Below are 24,194 nucleotides of genomic sequence, written 5' to 3'. Positions count from 1 at the left end.
TCATAGCTTCAGGATCCTCCTCCTACCCTAACATTAAATCCATGAACTGAAGTTGTCTGGGTATAGGACTGGCGAAACCATTCTGACTCGTTTCAATACTTACAGTTTTCGTGAAACTACTTCCACACAGTCCAAAAATAGATGTACTCTTTACTAGCATGGTTGCTGAGCGCAATACGAACACCATTGAACACTGTCAACCAATCGGGGACCACTCTCTTAAAGTGGTCGACAAATGTAAGTTGCCTACCATATTTGCCAACGTTTCTGCATTAAAAAAAAAATCAAAAAAAAATGGTTTCCTATTATCATGCTTATTTCAATCTTTGTAAGACTTATTCCCAAAATCTAACTAGCGCATTTAGTACACCCGAAGAATAACTTGGTCCGTGTACTTTCTATTGACGTATATGATTCTGGACGGCAAAATATGATATTGTGGGGGATACACAAGAATTTTCTTTTCATGTGTTTTTTTTTTCCTATATTGCCTGAGCTAGTCCAGTTGCTGTTATAAAAAGGGTACACACTATCACGATAATTATTTTCCCTCACCTATCACGCTCGCTTTTGTACTTGTTCGATCGCGGTATTTTGATGTTGTGTTAAGGACGAGTGCCAGATGATGATGCAGTACTCTAGTATTGATCGTATAACACAAAAACAGTCACGAGATCGCAAGTGACTGAAATGATTCGAAAAGCGCGGGAAACTTATTTTTTTAATCGATATCAATTACCAAAGGTCATTAAAAAAAACTCTTCATTTCGAAAACTATAATCACATATAACAGGGAGCTCCGTGAATACCTATAGTTATTAACAGTCAGGTATTGTGATATAAGACGTCACGGTACAAGGTGCTCATTCAAAATGTCAAATCCTCAGTGAACAAAGTGTGACGAAAAAGTCACCGCTATGTCCGTCTACTTTGTCATCATGCATCAGCGTATCTCTCGAAAGACTGCCATTCAAATAACGTATATTTGAATCATACTGTTCACGTCCTGTGAGATCGCGTAGTTTAAAAAAAAAAAACCAGCCCATTATGTGAGTTCCCGTGCGTCTACCACTTCCGCTATCAAGAGCCCTGGAATTGCCGTGGGTAATGAATTGAACGACGTCCATCTTGGCGCTCGCAGCACACCACGACACCGGCAAGGATTAACCGCTGGAATCTAATGACAATACGTGGATTGCATGTGTCTTCAGTGTATGGAATAAGAGGTAAACTCAACAGAGGTTTCAATAGCAGGCTAGAGATCACTAAGTTAATGTCGAAGTATAGACAAAAGCGATGTCAAAGTTTAGTGTTTTGTGTTTAGGGTAACTTACAATTGTCATATCATTTCGTTGTCGTTTTGATGCCAAAGTTTTGTGTTGCCAGTGCACTAAGCCCCCGCAAGCTGCAGTGGGATGTATTTAGTTTGTGCAATGACGTGCTTTGCTCGCCAAACACCTCCTCGGTTTGTATGTATACATGTCACAAAGTAGCACTGCATGGTGCCTTCTGAGTGCATGAGCGTAAAACTGCCGCTAACAGTGTGTGAACGTATAATACCATCGCATTTATAGTACTTTCAAATCAAAGAATCTAATGCACGTAATCTATGTTTTTCATGCTTTGAATCCATGTAGGGCCTACGATGAAGTCATGAAAACGCCCGGCCTTAGTTATGAATTATAAAGTCCAGTGTGATTTCAAGACATGTTTTAAATCATGACATATAATATGTATTCAAAGGCATATGACATAGTGCATTATTAGCCATGGACAGTACAACATTTGGAGGCATTTTTGTTCTCGGCTTTGACAGTCACTAAATGATACATGTCGCGATGTGAATGAGTTATGGCACCATGTAGCATAGTGTCAAACCAAGGAGGTATGAGAGATATACCTCCTTGGTCAAACGGTGGCGTACCTCACCTTAATGATGAGTGTAGAGGGTGGGAGCCAAATTATAAGAAAGGGGTTTATATCTTTCTCCTTACAATTAAAGAATATTATCCACCAATGAAGCTGACAGATTTACCACTATCGCGACTTCTTAGTTATATTAAACAATCATGACACTACTGAGACTGACAATAAAGGGGAAGAAATAAGTGTTATCATGGTTATTATCATTATCATCTTTTTTATCTTGATAATGCACGTCCTCTTGTTCTCCTGAATCATATATGGCACAATTTGGACGCCTCCATTGAACGTCTAGGGTTTCGTAATCGAAAATTGAGGATTATCTTTTTCAACAAGTCCATGTGTCGCTACTTTCAATGGCAAAACCTCTCATAGCCTGCTTACCTCACCCTCACAACACTGTATAGAATGAAGACACACCCAGAACAGGGACATTAAATTGCATTTCTTACTTCTGAGCATTTAGATTGCGGTTATTACGACAAAGCTGAAATCACGGCATGATAAAAGAAAATAAGCATGCTGTCTGCTATGTTGGTAAAAAAATGTTCCTTATCGATATCAATCCTGCGATAAACTAACGTAATGTATATTCCTATGATAACATTCGTATGAAAAGAATAGAAAATGACTATTGTGTTCTTCATTATTTTCGCAAAAGGAAATGATTATTTAATATGGGGCCATTAAAATCAGGAAATCCAAACTTGTGAATAAAATAATTTCACTTTCCATATGCGCTATATGAAAAATTCCGCAATGCATATTGTGCTAGATAGCTAAACTTTAGGTAACTATAGATCACTAGATAACTAGATCACTATATAACTGTATTACAGTGGAAACTCGTCTTTTTAAGTTGTATTGTTTTGAGAGCTAAATAAGAGATATGTTTCATCGTCATAATCTTATTGCCCAGCCTAGGATCTCGGGCTTCACTATGCTGGGATGGCAGCTTGCAGCATGTAACTTTTTCTACGACGCGGAATAGCGCTGTAACCAAACATGTTGAAGAAGTTAAGACCTAAACGGCGGACTTACAATCTGCAATCCAAGGAGACGAGTAAGTTTGATAATGCTTGCTCTTCCTACATCTTTAGCCCTCTTTTCTTTTCTTTTTTGTTCCTTCTCTGCACCATCCTCCTTCTAAAGTAGTTCCCTCATTGTGTATAATGTTTCTGTTTTATGATGGTAGCTCTCCAGTTCTTCATACTTTCACACCAACTCCATTTTTATGCCTACGCCACGAACTGACGAAGTGTTTTCGGGATGTGACCCGTCCGTCCTTCATTCCGTCCTTCCGTCCTTCCGTAATCAGGTTTGTGAACAGCATAGCTTAAAACTGCTTGAGGTATCCCAATGACACTTGGGATCTTGGGATATGGTATGTACATGTATATGTATGAATGTACGAAATTGTGCCTATCATCGTTTTGGTGTACATGCTCAAGGTCAAAAGGTCAAGGTCAATGTAAAATTCTCTAAATGTCACTATTTATCCCATATTTATGCAATTCAATGTGTATTTTATTGAAACTTAGAGTAGATACACATGTATTACTCGATATATATTCTCTAGGGTAAGTTTTGGGCCACGGAGTCTCAGGTCGAAGGTCAAAGGTCATGTGATCAATGCTAAAATTTCATCCTTTTTTCTCAATGTCTCGAGGCATCTTTATGAAACCTAGTAAATATGCATGTACTACCTTTCAGTGATTCTCTTGGGACTCTTGGGTCATGGCGTGGTGAAAGATAAAGGGTCAGAGGTCAAGGTCAAATCCTTAAAATCGCACCAATGCCTAAGGGTATTTCCTTGAAATGTAGTGTACACAATGTAGGCTTAACCAGATGAGATTCTCTCGGACACTGGGAACGTTCTTGGTCATGGGGTAAAAGTCTAGGATCGGAGACCAGGTTGAAATTCTGAAATTCTACTATTCAATGCTGAAATTACACTTTTCTCCATACTTGGAGATTACTCGAGGCATAAACTTTGTAAAACTATAGGTATATAGACATGCATTACTGCACATTGCAACGATTCTGGAAGCGATTTTGGCCATGGGGTCAAAGGTCAAAGGAAATGTTCAATTGTCACAATTTTTCCCAAAGTTTGAAAATACCTTAAAGTATTGTCATGAAAATGCATGGTACCAGTTAGTGATTATTTGAAGAAATGTGGACGAGGGGTCAAAGGGCAAGAGTCAAAGCTCAGGTGAAAATGCTCTAGTCGTGAGAACCTGCTCTCTGTTAAAAAAAAAAAGATATATATATATATATATATATTATATATATATATATATAATATCAAATCCAAATGAAACCTTGTTCAATGAAAGTTAACACTCATCACATTTGTAACAAACATGTCATTTTAATTCTTTGCCAATTACAGTATGTGGAACTGCTCTGTCACATTGTCAAATCGTAGGGCCTACTCTGTAGAACTATTTGGAGAACCATGCATATTGGCGGAGGCACGCCAGGCGCTGTATATCGACAATTCTAGATTTTTAGTTTCGCCTAATCTCATTTTCCTGCTTCTTTTTTATTTCACTTGTTCGATCCATTCTCATCCTTTCATTTCCTACTCTTCCTCTCCTCCTAGCCCTTCATTAATCTTTCCAAAGTCCCTTTCTCGCATATTGTCATTTTCCCTACTCTTATGTGTTCACCTGTATAGACATCAAACCCAAACGTTTATACTGGGATTACACACTTGCAATATTTATCCAATGTTTTTTGTTTTGTTTTGTTTTTCGTGGAATGATAATATCATTTCGGCCTCACGCGAGCATACTTAAAACAAATTAGACCATATTATACACTATATAACATCTTGTAGCTCTGAATGAAAAATTAGACAATGGTAAACTGAACTCTTGATTTGTTTTGCAAATTTGACACATGATTAGAGATCTAAATGGGGAAAAATTGAAATTTAAACTATGTATATGCAACTTTAAGTCTTTCATTTTATGAAACTAGAGATATCCAAATTTATCAGTAACTTTATTGCTGATTTTGTTTAAATTGCACGGCATTTTACGACTAATTCTCCAACTTGATGAATATTATGTAGTTATGATTAGCGAATTCTATGATGACGACACTGATTAATTACATTACCTATATTTATGATATGTTAAACTTAACGGCCGATGGCGAATAAAAAGGCAATACGGTAGAACTGCATATATATGTCACTCGAAACCATGGGATAATAACAGGCTATTAAAATTCATTGTTGATTCTAACTGTAGGTGCGGGGAAAATGATCGGCAAAAGTAAAGGCAGTTAAATCAGTGTTATTATGATTTAGTGCAAAAACAAAGGTGAACATGATGGAAGGCTTTAGATATCTAGTTCAGGCGAATACTTTTCAATAAAAGGGAAAAGCATAAACTGAACACACTAAATGACAGACTGCTATTTCATGGGACTCATAGAGAGCAAAACACAAAGTTAATGCTATTTGCATAATTAAACCTTTTTTGAACAAGTCATAAGTGACCTAAAAAGTTACTTGAATGATCTGCGAAGTTAACTAGATAAAAAGTTTTCATGATTGCGAATTATATATCAGTAACATTTCACAGCAAGAGTATTGATTGCGCCATGGAGGTGTGATACCTCCTTGGTGGCACCAATGAACAAATGAATAGACATCTGTGGGATAATTTTGATATTTCAAATTGGTTTCGAAAGAAAGTCACAAAACATTTACTAAGATGTTCTCATGAAACGATACCGTTGATCATAGCTCAGTACAATAGTGCAACAAAAATAGATTAAAGGAGTGTGCATTTTGTTTTGCAATCATGAACAGGAGCAGCTACTTACGATGCTCTACACAGTAACGTCGTCTTGGTAGCTACGACCAAATCACCGTCGAATAGTCGAAAGGACGAGTTACATTCCGAACCCAGTGACAGTCATACCCAAGATACTCTCAAAGTTTACGACGAGATTCCCACATCTACACAATATGACTCCGGATTCACATCGCTGCATTGTACAAGTTACAGTGAGGGGGAAGGTATACAAGACAGTAGCAGGTCCGAGTTTCACGAAGAAACCTCTTTATCTGAACAAGCTGACACGGAATCCTCGTTACAAGTACTATCTACCACCTCCAATGAGAATACAAGAAGGCAATGTCGGGACTGGTCAGAGATCCAGGGAGAGGCCGCTGACCCTCAACCCAGACCACATGTACCAGATACCAACTGCAGTGAGGATGAAACTATAACAGCAAGTAACAGGTCCAAATTTCACGAAGAAACCTCTTTATATGAACAAATTGAAGTCCCATCTACCATCTTCAGTGAGAAGACAGAAAGAAAAAATAGTGACAGATCCAAAATATACGTAGAGACAATTCCGTTTACACAGGCTGATAATCCACTCTCGTCATATGTACCAGATACCAGCTACAGTGAGGTGGAAAGTATACCAGGTAGTAACAGGTCCAAATTTCACGAAGAAACCACTGTATCTGAACAAGCTGAAGTCCCATCTACGGTCTTCATTGAGAAGACAGAAAGAAAAAATAGTGACAGATCCAAAATATACGTAGAGACAATTCCGTTTACACAGGCTGATAATTCACTCTCGTCACATGTACCAGATACTAGCTACAGTGAGGTGGAAAGTATACCAGCTAGTAACAGGTCCAAATTTCACGGAGAAACCGCTGTATCTGAACAAGCTGAAGTGCCATCTACGATCTTCAGTGAGAAGACAGAAAGAAAAAGTAGTGACAGATCCAAAATATACGTAGAGACAATTCCGTTTACACAGGGTGATAATCAACTTTCACCACAGGTAACAGATACCAGCTACAGTGAGGGGGAAAAATTACCAGGTAGTAACAGGTCCGAATTTCACAAAGAAACCTCTTTATTTGAACAAGCTGACAAGGAGTCCTCGTCACAAGTTCCATCTACCATCTCCAATGAGCAGACCAGAAGACAATGTCGGGACCCTCAACCCACACCACAAGTACTAGATACCAGCTACAGTGAGGAGGAGAGCTACATATCATCTGGTAACAGGTCTGAATTTCATGAAGATACCACTTTATCTGAACAAGCCGACACGGAATCATCATCACAACAATCATTTACCATCGTCAAAGAGAAGACAAGAAAAAGTCGTAACAGGTCAGAGATCTACGTAGAGAGAATTCCGTTTACACAGGCTGATGATCAACTCTCGCCACAGGTAACAGATGCCAGCTGCAATAGGGTGAAATGTATACAAGGTAGTAGTATGTCTGAAGTATACGAAGAGGAAGCTTTATATACCCCAGCTCACAGCCATTCGACACAAGAATTATCAACCAACTACAATGAGAACACAAGTAATAAAGATGTTCATGTTCCCGTGCAAGACAGGTCCAAGATCTACGAAGACAGCACTCTGCTTGAACCGTCCAATTTGAAGGCTACATCTGAAAAATTACCGCATAACGTGTCATTTCCCTGCACAGAAGCTGCCCAAACGCTTCAAACACAAGTGACAAATGCATCAGGTAATTGCTTCTTCTTATACTGTCTAAGTAGCTTGTCATTAACATTACTAACAGAATTATAAAAGATGTAAAATTACATCTCATTATACATCTAAACATACTGTACATATATAGGTGAAGTCTCCTTTGTAGTTTGGTTGTTTCTATGCTTCTCTTTTCAAAATAGCGTATTTGCTTTGCGTCTCGTAATGTTGTCTCAGGGACTATTGCAAATTTGCGTTCCCCCATTGACAACCATACAACGATATTTCTCTATTTATCTACCTATATTTATATCAATCTATTTATCTATCTATCTATCTGCCTTTCTTATCTATCTATCTTTAGGCTTCTCATTATCTCTTCCATTCTTACATGACATTGTGACTGCCGGGCGAAGAATACAATTTCCTGGATTGACAGGAAATTATCCGGAGTACCGATTCGATTGGTGATTAGGCAGTCTCAGGTAAAGCAGACTTGGTCTGAATTTACAGGAAAAAGTCATTCGACCGGCGTTTGGAAAAAATAGACACAAGCAGTTATGGACTGTATGTCTCTTTCTTTACATTCCTTTACGGACAAAATTATATTGTGTCTGTCTCGAACAGATTATATATTGCGCGAAATGCCACTTTAGTTTACAACTCTTCTAAATGGGGATAAGTCGATAAAATCATCAATTTCAGTACTTTGATATTATAATCACCTATAGGGAAGATGACGTCATGTAGAAGGGAATATGGTGGTACAAGAAATGCAATTCATACTTAAAATAATCTGTTTGCTGTGGTAAATTTTCATGCGTGGTGAAAACAAAAACTTTGCTTTGTTAATGTTTTGTTTATGTTCCAACAAACCTTTATTCTTGTTCCTTGTTTGTTTGTTTTTTAATTATCATCTTTTAGGTTGCTTAACAGACCTGGAATTGCTGGATCTTGCCGAAGCCATTGGGTTTGATGAAGATAAAGAAGCCCTCGGTTACGCACTCCACTTTAGCCGGGCCGATGTTATACGCTTCGCTGAGACAGACGACATGGGACGGACAAAGACTGCTCGAGGAACTCACGACATGCTGACCAAGTGGCGACAGGGAGTTTCAACCGAGATGCAGCGCCCTCTGTTAAAACAAGCGTTGCAGCAAGCAGGACTTGTTTTGTTAGCTGAACAGTTCTTTCCTAACGTACAGCTGACAAGTTCTGGTAAGACACTGCTGTTATATCTATGCTACTTTACTAGTGTAACCCATCCGTCTGACATATTGGCAGTACCAGTGGATGACAGCTTCGAATCCCACGGGTTCCTTATTCCGACATGTTTTTTAAGCAGTTGCGCTCTTACAAATACATGTAACAGAAGGCGTCAACTGGTAAAACTCTTTCAGAGCACATCTTGACCCCTCTGCTTTAATGATATCTCGCTTTCATATTGTGTCAGTTCAATACTTGGATGCACTTTGCATGCATTTTTTGTTGTCAGGAAAAGTCCTTGTTATAAAAGGTTTGCAAAGAATTTGAAGAGTCAATAAGAAGATCGTAAGCCATTTCACAGTTAGCAATGGTCTGCCATGCCTCGGAACCACACACTTTTTAAGAGATAGATTTATATTTTTAATTTGAAGAGCAGTGACCTGTCGAAAACAGACAAGCAGAAATTTCAGTGATATTCAAATAGTAAGTGCTGCATGAATGGCTATTGTTCAGTTTGTTGAAAAATTCAATCAAAGAGGTCTGCAATGTACTTTGTTTATCTACACAATCAAATTCAGATTGTCACTGTGAACAGCTGACTTATCCATTCGCTGTGAGCTTTCTACAGAATCTTCATTACTCATGAATTATAAAGAGCTGTAATACGTGATGAAATGCGTGTATTTGTGTAGATCCTTAAATGGGATATCTCTCTGAGCGGCGGATGTTTGCGAATGTAGCGAACTTTCTGTTTCGTCAGGGTTTATGAACATTTGCAATCAGGTTTGTAGACTATTACAGTTTTCATTGTCGCAAGGAAACTTGGGATATGTCCAAAATTGCTTTGGTACAAGTAAAACTGTTTGCGACAATGAAAACTGTTTTCGAATTTGTTTACAGCTGTTTATGAACCCTGACGAAACCTAAAATTCGCTACATTCGCAAACATTCGCCGCTGAGTGGCGAATGCTTGCAATGGTAGCAATTTTGGTATTTTGCTAGAGTTCGTAAAAGGTTGCAAAGGGTTCGCTGGTATCTCACTGAGCGGTGAACGTTTGCGAACGTAGCGAATTTGAGATTCGCCGACTTTTCTGACGAATGTTTGCGAAAAATCAAGGTTCGCTTCTGCCATTAGCGACAGTTAGGGACTTTTCGCGATGTTTAGCGACAATAAGCAACACTTGAGCGAATGTTTGCGAAAGTGTTTGCGAAACACAGGTGGCGACTATTAGCGACTGTTAGCTAATGTTAGCGACAGTTTTGCAAATGTTAGCGACAGTTTTGCAAATATTAGCAACTGTTTGCCAATACCTTGCGACAATTTTCGAATGTTTTGGCACCTGGAAAAGTACCAGGCGATTATGTATAGTCAGAACCATAAAACGAACGTACAACCTTCCACTGCATTCAGATTTCTTGTGACCACCGTTCAATTAAGATGGATTTCCAGACGTATCCGGGCACTTACCCCCTGGGCAACTACCCTCCGGATAACTACCATCCGGATAATTACCCCCCAGGTCTATTCCCCCTTAGGGCAACTACCCCCCGGACAATTACCCTCCTAGGGTAATCACCCTCCAGGGCCATAACCCCCTAGGACAACTACCACCCGGTCATCTACCCTCCTACATGTCCTAGGGCAACTACCCCCATGGGCAATTACCCCTAGGACATCCACCCCCTGGATATCTACCCCTGGGTAACTACCCCCTGGATGACTACCCCCCGGATAACTACCCCCCAGATAACTACCACCCGGATAACTACCCCCTGGATAACTACCCCCCGTATAACTACCCCCTGGATAACTACCCCCCGGAGAACTACCCCCTGGGTAACTACCCCCCGGATAACTACCCCCAGGATAACTACCACCCGGATAACTACCCCCAGGATAACTACCACCCGGATAATTACTCCCCGGATAACTACCCCCAGGATAACTACCACTCGGATTACTACCCCCCCCCCCATAACCATACCCCGAACCCCCCCCCCCCCGCCCCTCCTGATACTTACCTACAGGACAACCCTCCCTCCCCGCCCCCCGAAAGTTACCACCCGTTGTAATTTTTCCATAAGTTTATAACACCATATCAGAAGATGCACCTTTCTCTTACACTGTCATCATTTGTGACCCTGCACCTCAAAACAAACAAAAAGTCGCCAGATATGAATTTTTATAGTTAAGACCATATTCTGAAAGAACATACTTTAAGCTTTAAAATGATGTATAACTCAAATCAAATAGACTCTCCTAACCTATCTAAATATTGGAAAGAGAGCACAAACTCAGGAAAAGTGGGAACTGAGAAAAGAGGCTCTGAAGTACAGTGTCTATTCAAGCGCTTAATCTTTACCAAACCGTGCTGGCTGTGCGATGAATGGGACAAAAAACAGGAAGTAAGCCACCAGATTTACAACAATGAAGGGATTATCAGATTAAACTGAAATTAAGCATGCCTCATTAACACATTCTGTCCATAATTAATGCCAATTTTCAAAGCAGTATAGCACTATCCTTTCAAAAGTTATTTGAGTTGGAAGTGATGAGTGTGGACAAGGTTTTTCAGAAATGAAAAAGGGATTCTAAAGACACGCCTAATCACACTATTCTACCAAAAATGTTCGAGATAAAGTGCTAAGAAAACACACTTTCCTGCACGTTGTATGATACCAAATTTTAGCATAATGTAAAATAAGATCCGCTCTTTCAGAAAATATGAAAAAGTCAAGTTCGGCTAGGTTGACCCCGGCATTTCACTTATTTTCAGTCCTCACGCAAAATCAGTGTGTGCGACTTTATGTTCGTTTTGAGGTGCACGGTCACATTTACTCTTTTGGCTTGTCATTTTCTACCGTTACAACACATTAGACGATAAACATAAGAAAAGGAGAGTTGATTTCACTGCAATTCATATTCCGTTAACATTAGCGAGGGACCCTTCGATATAAAGCCATAATTTCTGATAGGATCCGGGCACGGTTTTATGAAAGTTATCAGTCCTGACAAGCTGTCAGTTCCACACAATTACCATTCGTTGGAGGTCGATTAAAGCAGGTCCATGGTAACAAGTCAGTGACTCGAGCTTATCAATCAAGCAGAACCCATGGTTTTATTGACATTATTAGAGATTAACAAGATGTCATAACTGGCAACTTTTATCAAACGGTGCCCTAATCTGTCATAAGAGTGAAATTACAGCTTGTTTTACATACAAGTAGAATTGTGCTAGTTTTCAAATTAAATGTTCCCGACACTTTAAGAGGAAATCCAGCTCAAATATAAGTTAGTCTCATTAGAAAGAGTAAAATATTACGAGTTTAACGGCATTTCTTTTTTTTTTTACAAAACACCCCTAGTTGTTAACGAAGTCTTTTGTCCTGCACCCTCTTTTTGAATAGATCTATAAAGGGTTGTAGTTGACAGAATCCTTTTTACATTATAGGGCTGCTCTGTTTTATCCCGGCCATTTCAAGAGTATTTTTTTCACAAAAACTTGAATCCTTCTTGGAATAACATGCTCTTTAATATTTCGTAAGGGGTTTCTAATTATCTCACCCAAAAGAAGTTTAAAACCTGAAGTTAGGTCTCGACCAAAACCAGATGATATGATTTTTTTTTTTCAATTCAAATAGCAAACGTTGTTCGAAAATAATAATGAGAGACGTACTTTTCTGGGGGAGAGTTATTGTAAGAGGGGTGATTGTTTGGAGCCTAATTTTAATAAGGAGTAATTGTCAAGGGAGGTAATGCTCTGCGGTGATCATACCAAGGAGGTGACAATCTCTTCCCACATCCTTGATATACTAGTTGTTAATGGCCAATAATGCAGTAGGGAAATTCTGAAATGAGCGTTAACGGTATAACAGTTAAATAGTTACAAAATTGATGAAACAATACAAAGAAAGCACATTAAGAGAGAGACGAAGTACACAAATAAAGATACAGTGCACTCCCGTTACAACGAACGCGGTTATAACGAAATTTCGTTATAACGAAGCAAAACTTCTGGTCCCAAAATTATGGCCATTAAAGTCTATGTATACAAAATTCGCTTATAACGAAGACGGTTATAACAAAATTTTCGTTATCACGAAGTCTTTTCTGACCGCCACTGACAAAGAAAAACAGAAGAAATGTGCTCCGTTATAACGAAATGCGGATCGCATTCGAAAATGCATAGCGGAACAAGCATTTTTAAAGCGTCTCTGCATGAGCGAACGCATCATTGAATGTTCACTCCCGTGTATCACGCACAGTTTCCGAGGGGAACTTGCGTTATTGTAATACAATAATATGAATTCAGATAAGGTTTGTTTCATTGTTCCGAAGTCCTTTAATACAAAACACACAGATTCTGATACAACTAAATGTCCGTTAGTTCGGAAATGAAAGAGGGTTTGTTATTAAGCACATTTTGGCGTTATTCCAAAGGTTCGTTAATCCGATAATAAAATATGGTCCTTATTCTTATTCTTATACGGTTCGTTAGTCCGAAAATGACAGGAATTCAAAACGTTCGTTAATCGAAACATTACAAAAAGTATCGTTAATCCATGGTGGAAAAAGGAGAGTACACTAACAAAGCTTAAGAATTGCAATTCTTATAATCGTCTTAAGATAAATAAATCTTCGAAATAACAAACCTTTCTCATTTTTTTTTTTCATTAACAAAATTTCTTCGGAATAACGAACCTTATTTCATTTTCGGATGAAAAAGCCTTCGGAACAACGGACTTTCTGAATAGTGAACCTTTCTCTTTTTTTGATTTATAAACCTTCAGAATGACGAACCTCATTTCATTTTCAGATCAACGAACCTTCGGAAAATGAACAATATATTATTTTGATCTAAATTATGAACTCTCGGAATAATGATTCTGCGGAAATGCGAACCTTCACATAAACAAACCATCGGAATCCCGGGGATGGCGAAACTTCGGAATAAGGAGCCTTCGGAGTAACGTACTTTAGTAAGAAAAAACCTTTGGAATAGCGAACTGTAACCAAATCGTACACCGTCATTTTCTACACATGTGTGACAACACAAACAACTTTATGCTCTTTTTAAAATGTAATATTTAAACGAAATTAAAAAGGTATCCTCCCATTTCACATAGCTTTCCAGCGTATGATGAGGATTCAACAAACATAATTTTTTATGCGTGGTTTCCTTCTTTTCGTTATACATTGCATATTATATTTGTTCGGTTATAACGAAATTTCGTTAAAACGAAAAAAAAAAAAACTGCCGGTCCTGAGCATTTCGTTTTAACGGGAGTGCACTGCACATGAACACACACGAGATAAATCCCTTGTAATGAGAGAAAGAGGAAAGGTGAGTTATGAATGACAGGAATAGACTACCTTCACGGTGGACAGAGAAAAGCGAGAGGGAAGAGGAAGATGATGGGTCAAAACCAGGGCACGTGAGGCATGAGATATAAGCGCCTCAAAATAAAGAAGTGTTACATGGAGTTGTGGTAAACGATAGACAATTGTGGTTAAAAAAATATTGCAAAAAGTTTAACTCATTCTGAAGTGTAACATTTCTTCAAAATGTCTTTAGTTCAATGGTAAAGGCATTCAAACTTAAAACTTTTTTTTAATACTATACTATCAAGAGAAATCCAAAATTTCGGAACAGCAAAAGAAAATACAGATTTAGCGAAAATAGTTTTGGTTAAAGGCATTGACATTTACTGGATTACCGGGTAGGATATGAAGGGACAGCTTCGTTTTTTATGAACATAGAGTCAAAATACAGAGGGAGAAATTAAGCTTGTACATAAATCGTCCTAAATGCAAACGATACAAATCGTAAATCCTTAAGATGTTGTTTTCATAAGATGATGTATCAGTATGGCATCTCCGTGATTCCTGGCAAATAATACAAAGAACTTCGTTTCCTGTAGTAATGATTTTTTTTTTTATATTAAAAGTAAGATTGGGGGTGGGGGTGGGGGCAATGACCCGGGAGGTAGTTACCCAGGGGGTAATTGGCGTGGTGCAGTGTCCTGGGGGTAATTTTCCTCTTGATAGTTATAGGGGAGGGGGAGTTGTAGGCCTACTTATCCGGGGTAATCATCCATGGGAAGTTATCGGAAGGGGTAGTTATCGGGTGGAAGTTATCTGGGGTCTAGTTTTCGGACGAGGGGGTAATTAACATGGGGATAATTATCCTGGTGGTAATGTTATCTGGGGGGGGGGGTAGTTATCCGGGGGGTGATTATCCGGGGGGTAATTATCCGGGGGGTAATTATCCGAGGGGTAATTATCCGGGGGGTAGTTATCCGGGGGGTAGTTATCCTGGGGGTAGTTACCCAGGGGTAGTTCTCCGGGGGGTAGTTACCCAGGGGGTAGTTTTCCGGGGGGTAGTTATCCAGGGGGTAGTTCTCCGGAGGGTAGTTACCCAGGGGGTAGTTTTCCGGGGGGTAGTTATCCAGGGGGTAGTTATCCGAGGGGGTAGTTATCCAGGGGTAGTTATCCGAGGGGTAGTTATCCAGGGGGTAGTTTTCCTAAGGGGGAATTGCCCTAGGGGGTGATTGCTCTAGGAGGGTAGTTGTCCGGGGGGTAGTTGTCCTAGGGGGTAATTACCCTGGAGGGTAATTGCCATTGGAGGGTAGTTGTCCGGGGGGTAGTTGCCCTAGGGGGGAATTGTCCTGGGGGGTAATTATCCGGGTGGTAGTTATCCGGAGGGTGGTTTTCCAGGGGGTAGTGTTCCTGGAACCTTTCCAGAATATGAAAATGAATTTCTGCCAAGAAGAGGCTCAACATGCTGCTATCCTTGAAGAGCTGCTTTGCCTGGCTGCTGCTACAGCTATCGTGCAACTTAAGAGAAAGAAGATGAAGAAAAACAAGAAAGGAAGAAGAAAAGAGAGACTATTTGGGTCAGAGAGTGGTTGTTGCTGAGGACAGACTTTGGTCAATATGAAAAGCTTTTGCAGCAATAACATGTTGGAGATGTCAAGAGCTTCAAGAACTTTCTTAGAGTGGAACCTTGCCTGTTTCATGAGCTTGTATATAGGAAACATATGGCTACTTGTTCGCTAGCAGTGGCGAATCCAATAAAAATGTTAGCGACACCGTATTACGACCGTTTGCGAATTCTTACGAGTGTCTTACGAATGTTTGCAACTGTTAGCGAAAATACAAATTCGCAAAGAAATTTTGAACATGTTCAAAATTTCTTTGCGACAAGAAAAACTGCTTGTGACAATAAAAACCGTTTGCGAACTTTCTTGCAACTGCAAACGAACCTTTTACAACCCTTTACGAACCCTGGCGAAATCCCAAATTCGCTACGTTCGCAAACGTTCGCCGCTCAGTGAGATACCTCCTTATAAGGTTGCAGGAAATATCTCAAACAGTGTTCTTTGTCGGAAAGTGGTTCTTGGTGCAAATAAATTCTGAATATTTCTCAATTTCTTTGTGAATTATCATTTCTGCAAAGTTGCCTACAAAACAGTCGCTAAGACGGGGTCGCTAAAGTTCTTTGTACTTCTCTGATGCTACCGACAGGTGACCATAACGGTTACTGTATAAAATCGATCCATTGAGAGAAATTTGTCACGTAGATCGCCATGCCGATAAAACTAGCAGGAGGGCGAAAACCCCTCGGGGTCGAGGTATAGGTCCATGCCGATGCCCCAGGAGGGGATCTCGACTCCCTCCAGTCCAGTAGGGTGCTACTAAACCCTGCTACTGCTGAACCTCTTCTTTCTTTTTCTTGATTTGCACGATAGTTGTAGCAGCAGCAACGTGGCAAAGCAGTTCCTCAAGGGCAGCTGCACGTTGTGCCTCTCCCTGACAAAAATTAATATCCGTATTCTAGAAATCCATCTCGAAAACATTCTTCAATGGCATTCAGAAGAAATAGGAATGCTGGGGAAGGGTTGCTCAAGCTTTTAATATTAGGGATTGGTAAAGGATTGGTATGCAGCTGCTAATTGTAGCAACAACAACGACAACAAATCAGTCGCTGACATTATTTTGTTTACCGTCGCTAATAGTCGCCTTTCGCAAACACTTTCGCACTTAACTGTCACGAGTGCATATTTTGAGCACACTTTTTCGATATCTCAGCTAGCATATATTGACAGTCAAGAAGAATTTAACAAAATGAACAGGAATGCTTTGTAAATTTAGAGCTTTTCTTCGGCTAAATTGTCATTATACATACTGCACTGCGACTGTAATGGTATTTTGCGTCGTTGATTATGAGAACGTTGTTTGATTGCATTTCATCATTCAGAGGGTGTTGGAGAGAAAGCTGAAAATTCGGACATTTTTCTCAGCGAAATTGCCAAAGACATCGAAGGTGAGCAGCAGGTTCGGGCCTTAGGCAGCACCCTAGGTTTCACCTCAAGTGACGTACAGAAGTTTTTGTCATCGAGTAGAGCTTTTGGCAGAGTCACGTGCAAGGGAGCGACCGACATGCTTTTTGAGTGGCGCCAACGAATCCTACCAGAGAACCAGCGGGTCTGTCTAAAGAGGGCGCTCGTTAGAGCAGGCCTCGTTTTCCTCGCTGATAAACATCTCGCTGATGTCGCCATTGTAGAAGGTGAGCTAAACCCTCTCTGTTCAACTCACTTGAGTACAATCGCATGCGCTCTAACGTGAATTCTGACTCTCATTGAAACTGTGATTTTATGGTTGCGTATTATCAACTTACGGAATCCCATTTTCTTTGGTTATTTTTTCACTTATTTTTAAATTGTTACTTTAACTGATTTACTTTAATAACTATTAGACGGGAATGACATCAAAAGTTTTTCGTTGCAGGAATATGTTATCCTTGGTATTTTGTTAGAGAAGACAACATTGTCCATTCCCTTTGATGAAATGATTCTTCTGTAAAACATCCACATACAATTTGGCGTTTAAATCACATTTCTTTAAAATCACAATGAAATCCACATACAAAGTAAGGTCCAACCCATCTTCCCATTTTTTGTATTGATATTGATTTTCTAAATATCAATATATATGTACCATTAATGTCTCTAAGCACAAGATATTTTAGAAAAATTTAAAGAGACTAAATTCAAAGATTGCCAAAGGGGTTGATAAAGTGTATAGATATAAACATACATATCATCAACATACCGATCAAACATTTGCTTGAAGTAGGTTAAACTCCGAATATCATCAGTTTGATCAAGTCTAATCAAGGTGGGTACGTTCTTTTTCTTGATAAGGGAGATAAGAATGATGAATGTCCATCCAGTATTATTTTTCCATGCTATCAAGACATGAATACTCTAACATGAGTTGAATGTATTTGTGAAACAAAATATTATGATACTCTTTTTTAAACTGTCTCTACAACAACAACAACACCAAAACAGTGTGGTTCCTTTGATGGGCATGAACAATGGCAACTTGAATACAAGTTTGCTTGTTTGTTTGTTTGTTGTTGTTTTATTTTCGGATGCCGTAGAACGTATAATACACATAGGTAGGGCCCGCATTTTGCCGTAATTCTCTTAGGTTCCAAGACAATCCATGAACAAGTGATCCTCTACAATCTTTTATATTGCATAGTATTACCGTACCCTTTCCACAGAGTAAGACATTTATCCATTTGTCCATAGTTCGTATTCTGTGAAATGCTAATCTCACCCCCCGTTTCACATTTATCCCAGGCTTCCAGGTAGATACCCTTGCCGAAGGGATTGATGCTATAGCTCGCTTAGGGAAGGCTCTTCGGGAGCACTACAGAACATTTACATGTCAGATACAAAGGAAACCGTGGGATCCTACAGACTTTGCCGACTTAAAAAATCTGTTTACAAACATCATCATCTACATCGAAGACAGAGTCACGGGTGAAATAGAAAGAAGGATCCTTCCTAACTCTGTTGCTGACGTCTTTCGGGAGAAAGTCCACGATACGTTGCCGAGACGAATTCTCATGCTTGCACATGCTGGAAGAGGCAAAACCTGTTTCGTGGCCAAACTGGCTTACGATTGGCTGAACCAAGATGAAGGCTCCCCATTATCGGAGGTTCCTCTCTTCTTTGCCTTCCAAATGCGAGCTCTTGAGAAAGACATGTCGCTTGGTGAGGCTGCTCTCTCAGGACCACTCGGACTCGTCCATGGGGTTACGGCAGCGTCTCTCGAGGACTTCATCGGGCGCCACGAGGAAGACTGTGTATTCGCCTTCGACGGTTACGACGAATACAAGGCCAGAGTCACAGTAGGAAAGTCCCAGAGTGACATTCTCCTCATCCTAGCGGACAAGAAGTACCGACGGTGCCGAACTGTCGTCACAACACGCCCCTTCCTAGAGCAAGATTTCAGACAACCCTTGCTGGTGAAGGCCTATACCAAAATGGAAATAGAAGGATTCACCCAGACTCTCTCATATTCTTTCATTGACAAGTATTTCCACGCTAAAGGAAAGAAACCAGAAGGTGATCAGCTAAAACAGTTCATACGCCATGAGGATTGGATTGTGGAAATGATCAAAATACCCTTACTCTGCACCATGGTATGTTGTCTCTGGGAGGAACAATTCATCGAGGACGTTTCAACGATGACAGGGCTCTTCGATTCAATCATGCAGTTCCTTCTAGCACACGCCCAGGCGAAGGACGAGAACCTCAACTGTGACTATCAATCACTTCTCGATTCTCTCGGAGAAGTGGCTCTTGCAGGACTTGTAAGCAGCAATCAGACTCTGGTCTTTGAAGAGTCTGCTTTTGACGGAGTCAGGGGTGCGGTTGATGAAGGTGTAGCGCTTGGGATTCTTTCAAAGCAGACTTTACCGGTGCGTCGCTTAGCAAAAGATGGAATCACATCAAAGACTTACATCGAGTTCTTCCACAAACTTGGACAAGAGTACCTCGCTGCCAGATTCCTCTCCAGCGATTCAGAGAGGCTGAAGCGCTTTCTTGAACGATTAAGTTCGAGCGAAACACCATTGATGTACGCTAATATGACCCGGTTTGTAGCTGGACAAGGCTTTCAACCACGGCTCTCGGTGCTGACAACCACTGCTGCGGCGACCAGTGCAGACAAGAGGCAAAAAATGCAAAATTTGATGCTAGAATGCTTCTGTGAATCCAACACTTTGGACGAAGATGTAGCCAACCTTGATGAGGAACTTTTCACCTTCCTCAGCGATGGCAAGCTTGTCCTTTGGTCTACGACTTCTATTGCAGTGCTGGGTGTCCAGAAACTACCTTCTTGTCTTCAAGTAAAGGTGAATAAGATTTTTTTTTTTGTGTGTGTGTGAAAGCAAGACTGGTCAAAGGATATTTCCATGACAGCGTAATGCTGTGTATGGAGTCACTAACAAACATAAAAGAGTGACTTGTTTCTTATTTTGAACGTTTAGTTCGTTTCTTTGTTTGTTCGTTTGTTTTTCTTTGTCCGGCAATAACAATTCCGAACACTCATGTGTACGTGATCACATACGTTTTGGCGCATTATTACTTTTTTTTTTCTTCTTCTGTCGAACAATTAGGTTGTCTGTTCTACGAAATGTTTTTGGGTCTGCTTTTCGTTGATGTACAAGCCCGCAAATCTCAAATACTCATGGCTATTTTTTTTTTTCTGTTTAGCCTGCAATACTGGTTCGTCGCAAGCTGAACCTGCGAATGAGCACTTACACAATATACAAGTGTGCGTGTGTGTGTGTGTGTGTGTGTGTGTGTTTTATACATGTAATTTTTAAGTTGGTCACAACGCATACACGGAAAATCTAATTCTCTCAATAGATATACATTAGAGCCGGGCTGGCCAGAAAAAGAAAGAAAAAAACATCACGTGCCAGAACTACATCAACAATTTGGTTAAAAGCCGAAAAAGAAAGAGAATTAAAGTTTTGGAATAACGAAATTGTTCAGGGAATTATATTCATTTTACAATTCTAGGAAAGAGCCCTAAAGGAGGTCATTGATTGATAAGAGAATTGACTCCAATAAACTCTTTTTGCTTGTTAGCTGATGAAACCCGGAAGTGGCACCAGAAGTCTGAAGTGGGCCCCATGTTAGAAAACGTGGCACCAGCCATGTTATTAAAACAAATTCCAGCGCTAGAAATGACAAAGTCCTGTTTCGCACTTTCTCTTTCAGGTTACGTCTGTCGAGCTGATGTATTGCCAATTAGAGCACGGACTCACCGACCAACTATGGCGCAGTCTCGCGTCATGCAAGAATCTACGAGAAATGAAAATATGGGAGTCGTCGCTGAATTTCTGCGATACACCGAAGCTCATCACCGTTACTCGTCTCACAGTAGGACCTCTCGAACACACCTATCAATATGTGGGACTAATAGCATCTCTTCCTAGTCTTCAGGAGCTCTCCGTTGAAAATAATCCCAACCTTGACAAACTGAACGCAGTAATAACGAGTGTGGCCACCGGCTTGAGACATACCGACAGCAAGCTAAGGTGCCTCACTATCAGCGGGTGTAATGGAAGATTGTCAGAAGAGGCTGTCGAGTTGTTTCTGGATTGTTCCAGAATGAATATGCCGTGTCTAGAAAAACTGGAGTTGATCAGCTTAAGAATTGAAGAAGTATTGTTGGTTCACATACTCATGCGGTTTAGAGCGAGCCGGTACATGTCAAACATAAGGTGAGTAGTTCATGATTACCTCTACATTCAAAACACCCCCTTATATGATTCACGTAGTATATCATTGTGTAGTATGCAACACGTCCATAGTTTTCCACTAGTAGTATTTCCCTCTCTTTGCCTCTCTTCTTGGAAGTATACTGTATTTCGGCAAAATGGCTCCAAAAAAAAAAAAAAAAAAAAAAATCAGCTCGGATTGGTCGCATTTGCAGAATTATATTAGAGTGCTCGCATTTTCATCGATTACTTAGCATGATTTTCCTCTTTTACAGGTCGTTATTCCGGAGGTTCGCTTTACGAATCCGAAAATGAAATCAAGGTTCGTCATTCCGAAGGTAAACCATATTCCGAAATTGAAAATAGGTTTTTTTTTTTTAATCATGAAGGTTCGATTATACGAAAAAGAAATACGATTCGTTATTGGCATATATTTGGGGGTTAACGAAGATTTCAGTTTGGGCTGAAAAACGAACATTATTAGATACTTACAAACCTTCAGAATATAGCGAACCTTCGGAATAACGCCATGCCCAAATTATATGATATATACGTGTATATATGTATATGTATATATATATATATATATATATATATATATATATATATATTCAATCGCGGACTAATGAATCTCCAGGTACACGGAATAGTGTTCGATGTAACGAACATTCGGAATAGTGAATGACATCTCATTTTTAACAAACCTACAGAATAACGAACATCTCGATCCCGCTTTCCTCATCCTAGGATAATCAACTGCACACAGGAAGGAGGTGCAGTACAACAGTATCTCAACTTTCAGGCGGACAACATACACGGCGGGATCGAGGTAGCTCTCCAACATGTAAGTATTTTTTTGTGGCCGTAAGTAGATTTTTTTCTTGCTGTAGCTCTCCGATTTGTATCATGATAGAGTTTATGAAAGTACGAACCAGCCTCGGATTTCAATCTGGCACTTATTTCTTACCACTCAGCGGCAGTACAAACTGCGCTGAATGTAATACATTATGGTAATAACAAGTAGGCCTAAATAACTGCAAGATTACCTCACCCTCAATTTGTTTCGTTCTCTGTAGTCAAATAAATGAAAGAAGTGTGTCCAATAACACTTGTCACCTGAATGAAAGGACTGTAGATTTGATGCTATTATCAAATTATTCAATGCTCTTGTTGCTTTCCGTTGTACCTCAAACCGAAACGAGAAAAAAAAACCACTCTGGGCTCTGAATCTGTGACATACTCCTTACTGTAGGTTTGATGAAGTTGAAATTGATGAGCTTTCTCTCCACATGCTTGAAATATCAATGCTTTATAGAGCATCATTGTCAATGAAATGGTTTTTCTTTTCATCCCTTTAACTTGTTATTTTTGTTTTTGTTTATGAAATGTTTGGAATATTTTTCAAATATTTTACATTTGCAACAATACTCATCGAAAACTACATTGAAATTGACAACACGAAATAACAGGTTGTCATTAAAAGCTACGCAATCACAATATGTAGGAAATATCTATTGATGGGTATGAATCGGATGCAAGTCACGAGTCCAATCCAGTAGTTATACAGCTCTGAGAGTCATACAGCCCACGAGTTCGACAATGGGCAGAATGGGCTCATGAGTCCACCACTAGGCAGACAAGGCCCACAAGTCCGACACTCATTACATCAATATAATGGGCTTAATGTACGCAATGTCGGTCTGATGGATGTGTCTTTTTGCTCAGTGTCGGTCTGATGGATGTGTCTTTTTGCTCAGTGTCGGACTCGTGGGCCTTATTTGCCTATAGTGTCGGACACTGGGCCCTTTGTGCCTAGTGTCGGGACTCATGGGTTTTATTTTCCTAGTGTCAAGCTCATGGGCTGTATAACTCACGGATCTTTTTTAAGCCCAAGAGGCATGTGAGGTATATGACTCTTGGATGTCGGGCTGGTTTGAATATCCATACCCCTGTAAACGGGTCATTAAGACATAGAAAATCTCAAAATATTTTGATGTCCAAACAGACCTTTCGCAATCCATCGAGGACCTACAAGATTCCAAGTACTTATTGTTGAGTGATGAACGCCACGCATATGATACAAGGCCTGGAGGAGCGTACCTTTCAGTCCAACCTTGCTTGATCTATACTGCCAACACAGCAACGAGGGAAGCCGCAGTGTGAGGATAGAATGCCTACTTTTACTCAAATTAATAAGTCTTGCTTCGAGTTAGTTCTTTCTTTTTAATGCATCTGGTTGACAAATTGCCCTTCATCGCGTTCAACGATATTTTCGCCCAGAATACTTTGGTTTATACAGGACCAAGTTATTGGAACGAACTAAGAGATGATCTAAAAGATGCACCGAGCTTTGCAGTATTCAAGAGAAAAATAAAGACAGCTTTACTTGGTTCTTAGGTAATACTTTAATGACATGTTTTTATATCTTATTTGCATAACTTCTTTGATGTTGATGACCTTGACCATGCCAATGAATAATGTGTGGCAATTGCTCTGCATATGCTGCTGACCCCTGCTTCCTCTCAAATAGTCTCTTCTTTCTTCTTCCTCCTTCCTCCTCCGTTTAACCTGTCCCTTGTTGAAATACATTATTGGTTCTGTTTTCTTTGCATCTTTATCAATAACAAAAATGTGTTATGGGAAATAAAATTTCATTTGAATTAAAGTAAATTGAATCAATAAGCACAGACACCGATCATCCAGTCTAGTGGATTGACGCCTGTCTATAGCAATTTCGTAGTGGGTTCACGTCACCAGACCGACACCCATGAGACATACAGCCCACGAATCATACAGCCCATGAGTTACACAGCTCACGACTCGTGACTCGTGGGTGTGGCGGTCTAGTGGGATGTCCCCTCTCGAAATCATGAGTTAAAATGAATATTATCTACATTCATAACGATGATAATTAATAAGACAGTAAAACTAAAAACTGATACTCATACCACAACAAAATGCTTATATGCTGCT

The 24,194-nt window shown here is 39.9% G+C and overlaps 1 protein-coding gene across 1 annotated transcript; it reads left to right on the top strand.

Moving 5' to 3' along the window:
* The first annotated feature begins 1,141 nt into the window (after positions 1 to 1,141).
* On the top strand, positions 1,142 to 23,561 carry LOC139717099 (uncharacterized). The gene is made up of 9 exons (XM_071628604.1): positions 1,142 to 1,226; positions 2,843 to 2,986; positions 5,753 to 7,459; positions 8,347 to 8,640; positions 16,890 to 17,198; positions 18,283 to 19,838; positions 20,719 to 21,224; positions 21,969 to 22,065; positions 23,227 to 23,561. The coding sequence occupies exons 2-9, from the start codon at positions 2,929 to 2,931 to the stop codon at positions 23,275 to 23,277; spliced, it is 4,578 nt and encodes a 1,525-aa protein (XP_071484705.1). The 5' UTR covers positions 1,142 to 1,226; positions 2,843 to 2,928; the 3' UTR covers positions 23,278 to 23,561.
* Positions 23,562 to 24,194: the final 633 nt, after the last annotated feature.

The sequence above is a fragment of the Diadema antillarum genome, unplaced genomic scaffold, assembly GCF_040938485.1.
Source record: "Diadema antillarum isolate AM-2024a unplaced genomic scaffold, OU_Dant_1.0 scf00000071, whole genome shotgun sequence".
Lineage (NCBI taxonomy): Eukaryota > Metazoa > Echinodermata > Echinoidea > Diadematoida > Diadematidae > Diadema > Diadema antillarum.
Note: the sequence above shows the minus strand (reverse complement) of the source record. Positions and strands in the feature narration are given on the sequence as shown.

Bases quoted from the DNA above. Each gene is read 5' to 3' on its own strand.
- LOC139717099 (XM_071628604.1), top strand. From the start codon at position 2,929: ATGTTGAAGAAGTTAAGACCTAAACGGCGGACTTACAATCTGCAATCC. The intron at 2,987-5,752 runs GTAAGTTTGATA...AATCATGAACAG, and splicing joins TCTGCAATCCAAGGAGACGA to GAGCAGCTACTTACGATGCT. The intron at 22,066-23,226 runs GTAAGTATTTTT...ATGTCCAAACAG, and splicing joins TCGAGGTAGCTCTCCAACAT to ACCTTTCGCAATCCATCGAG.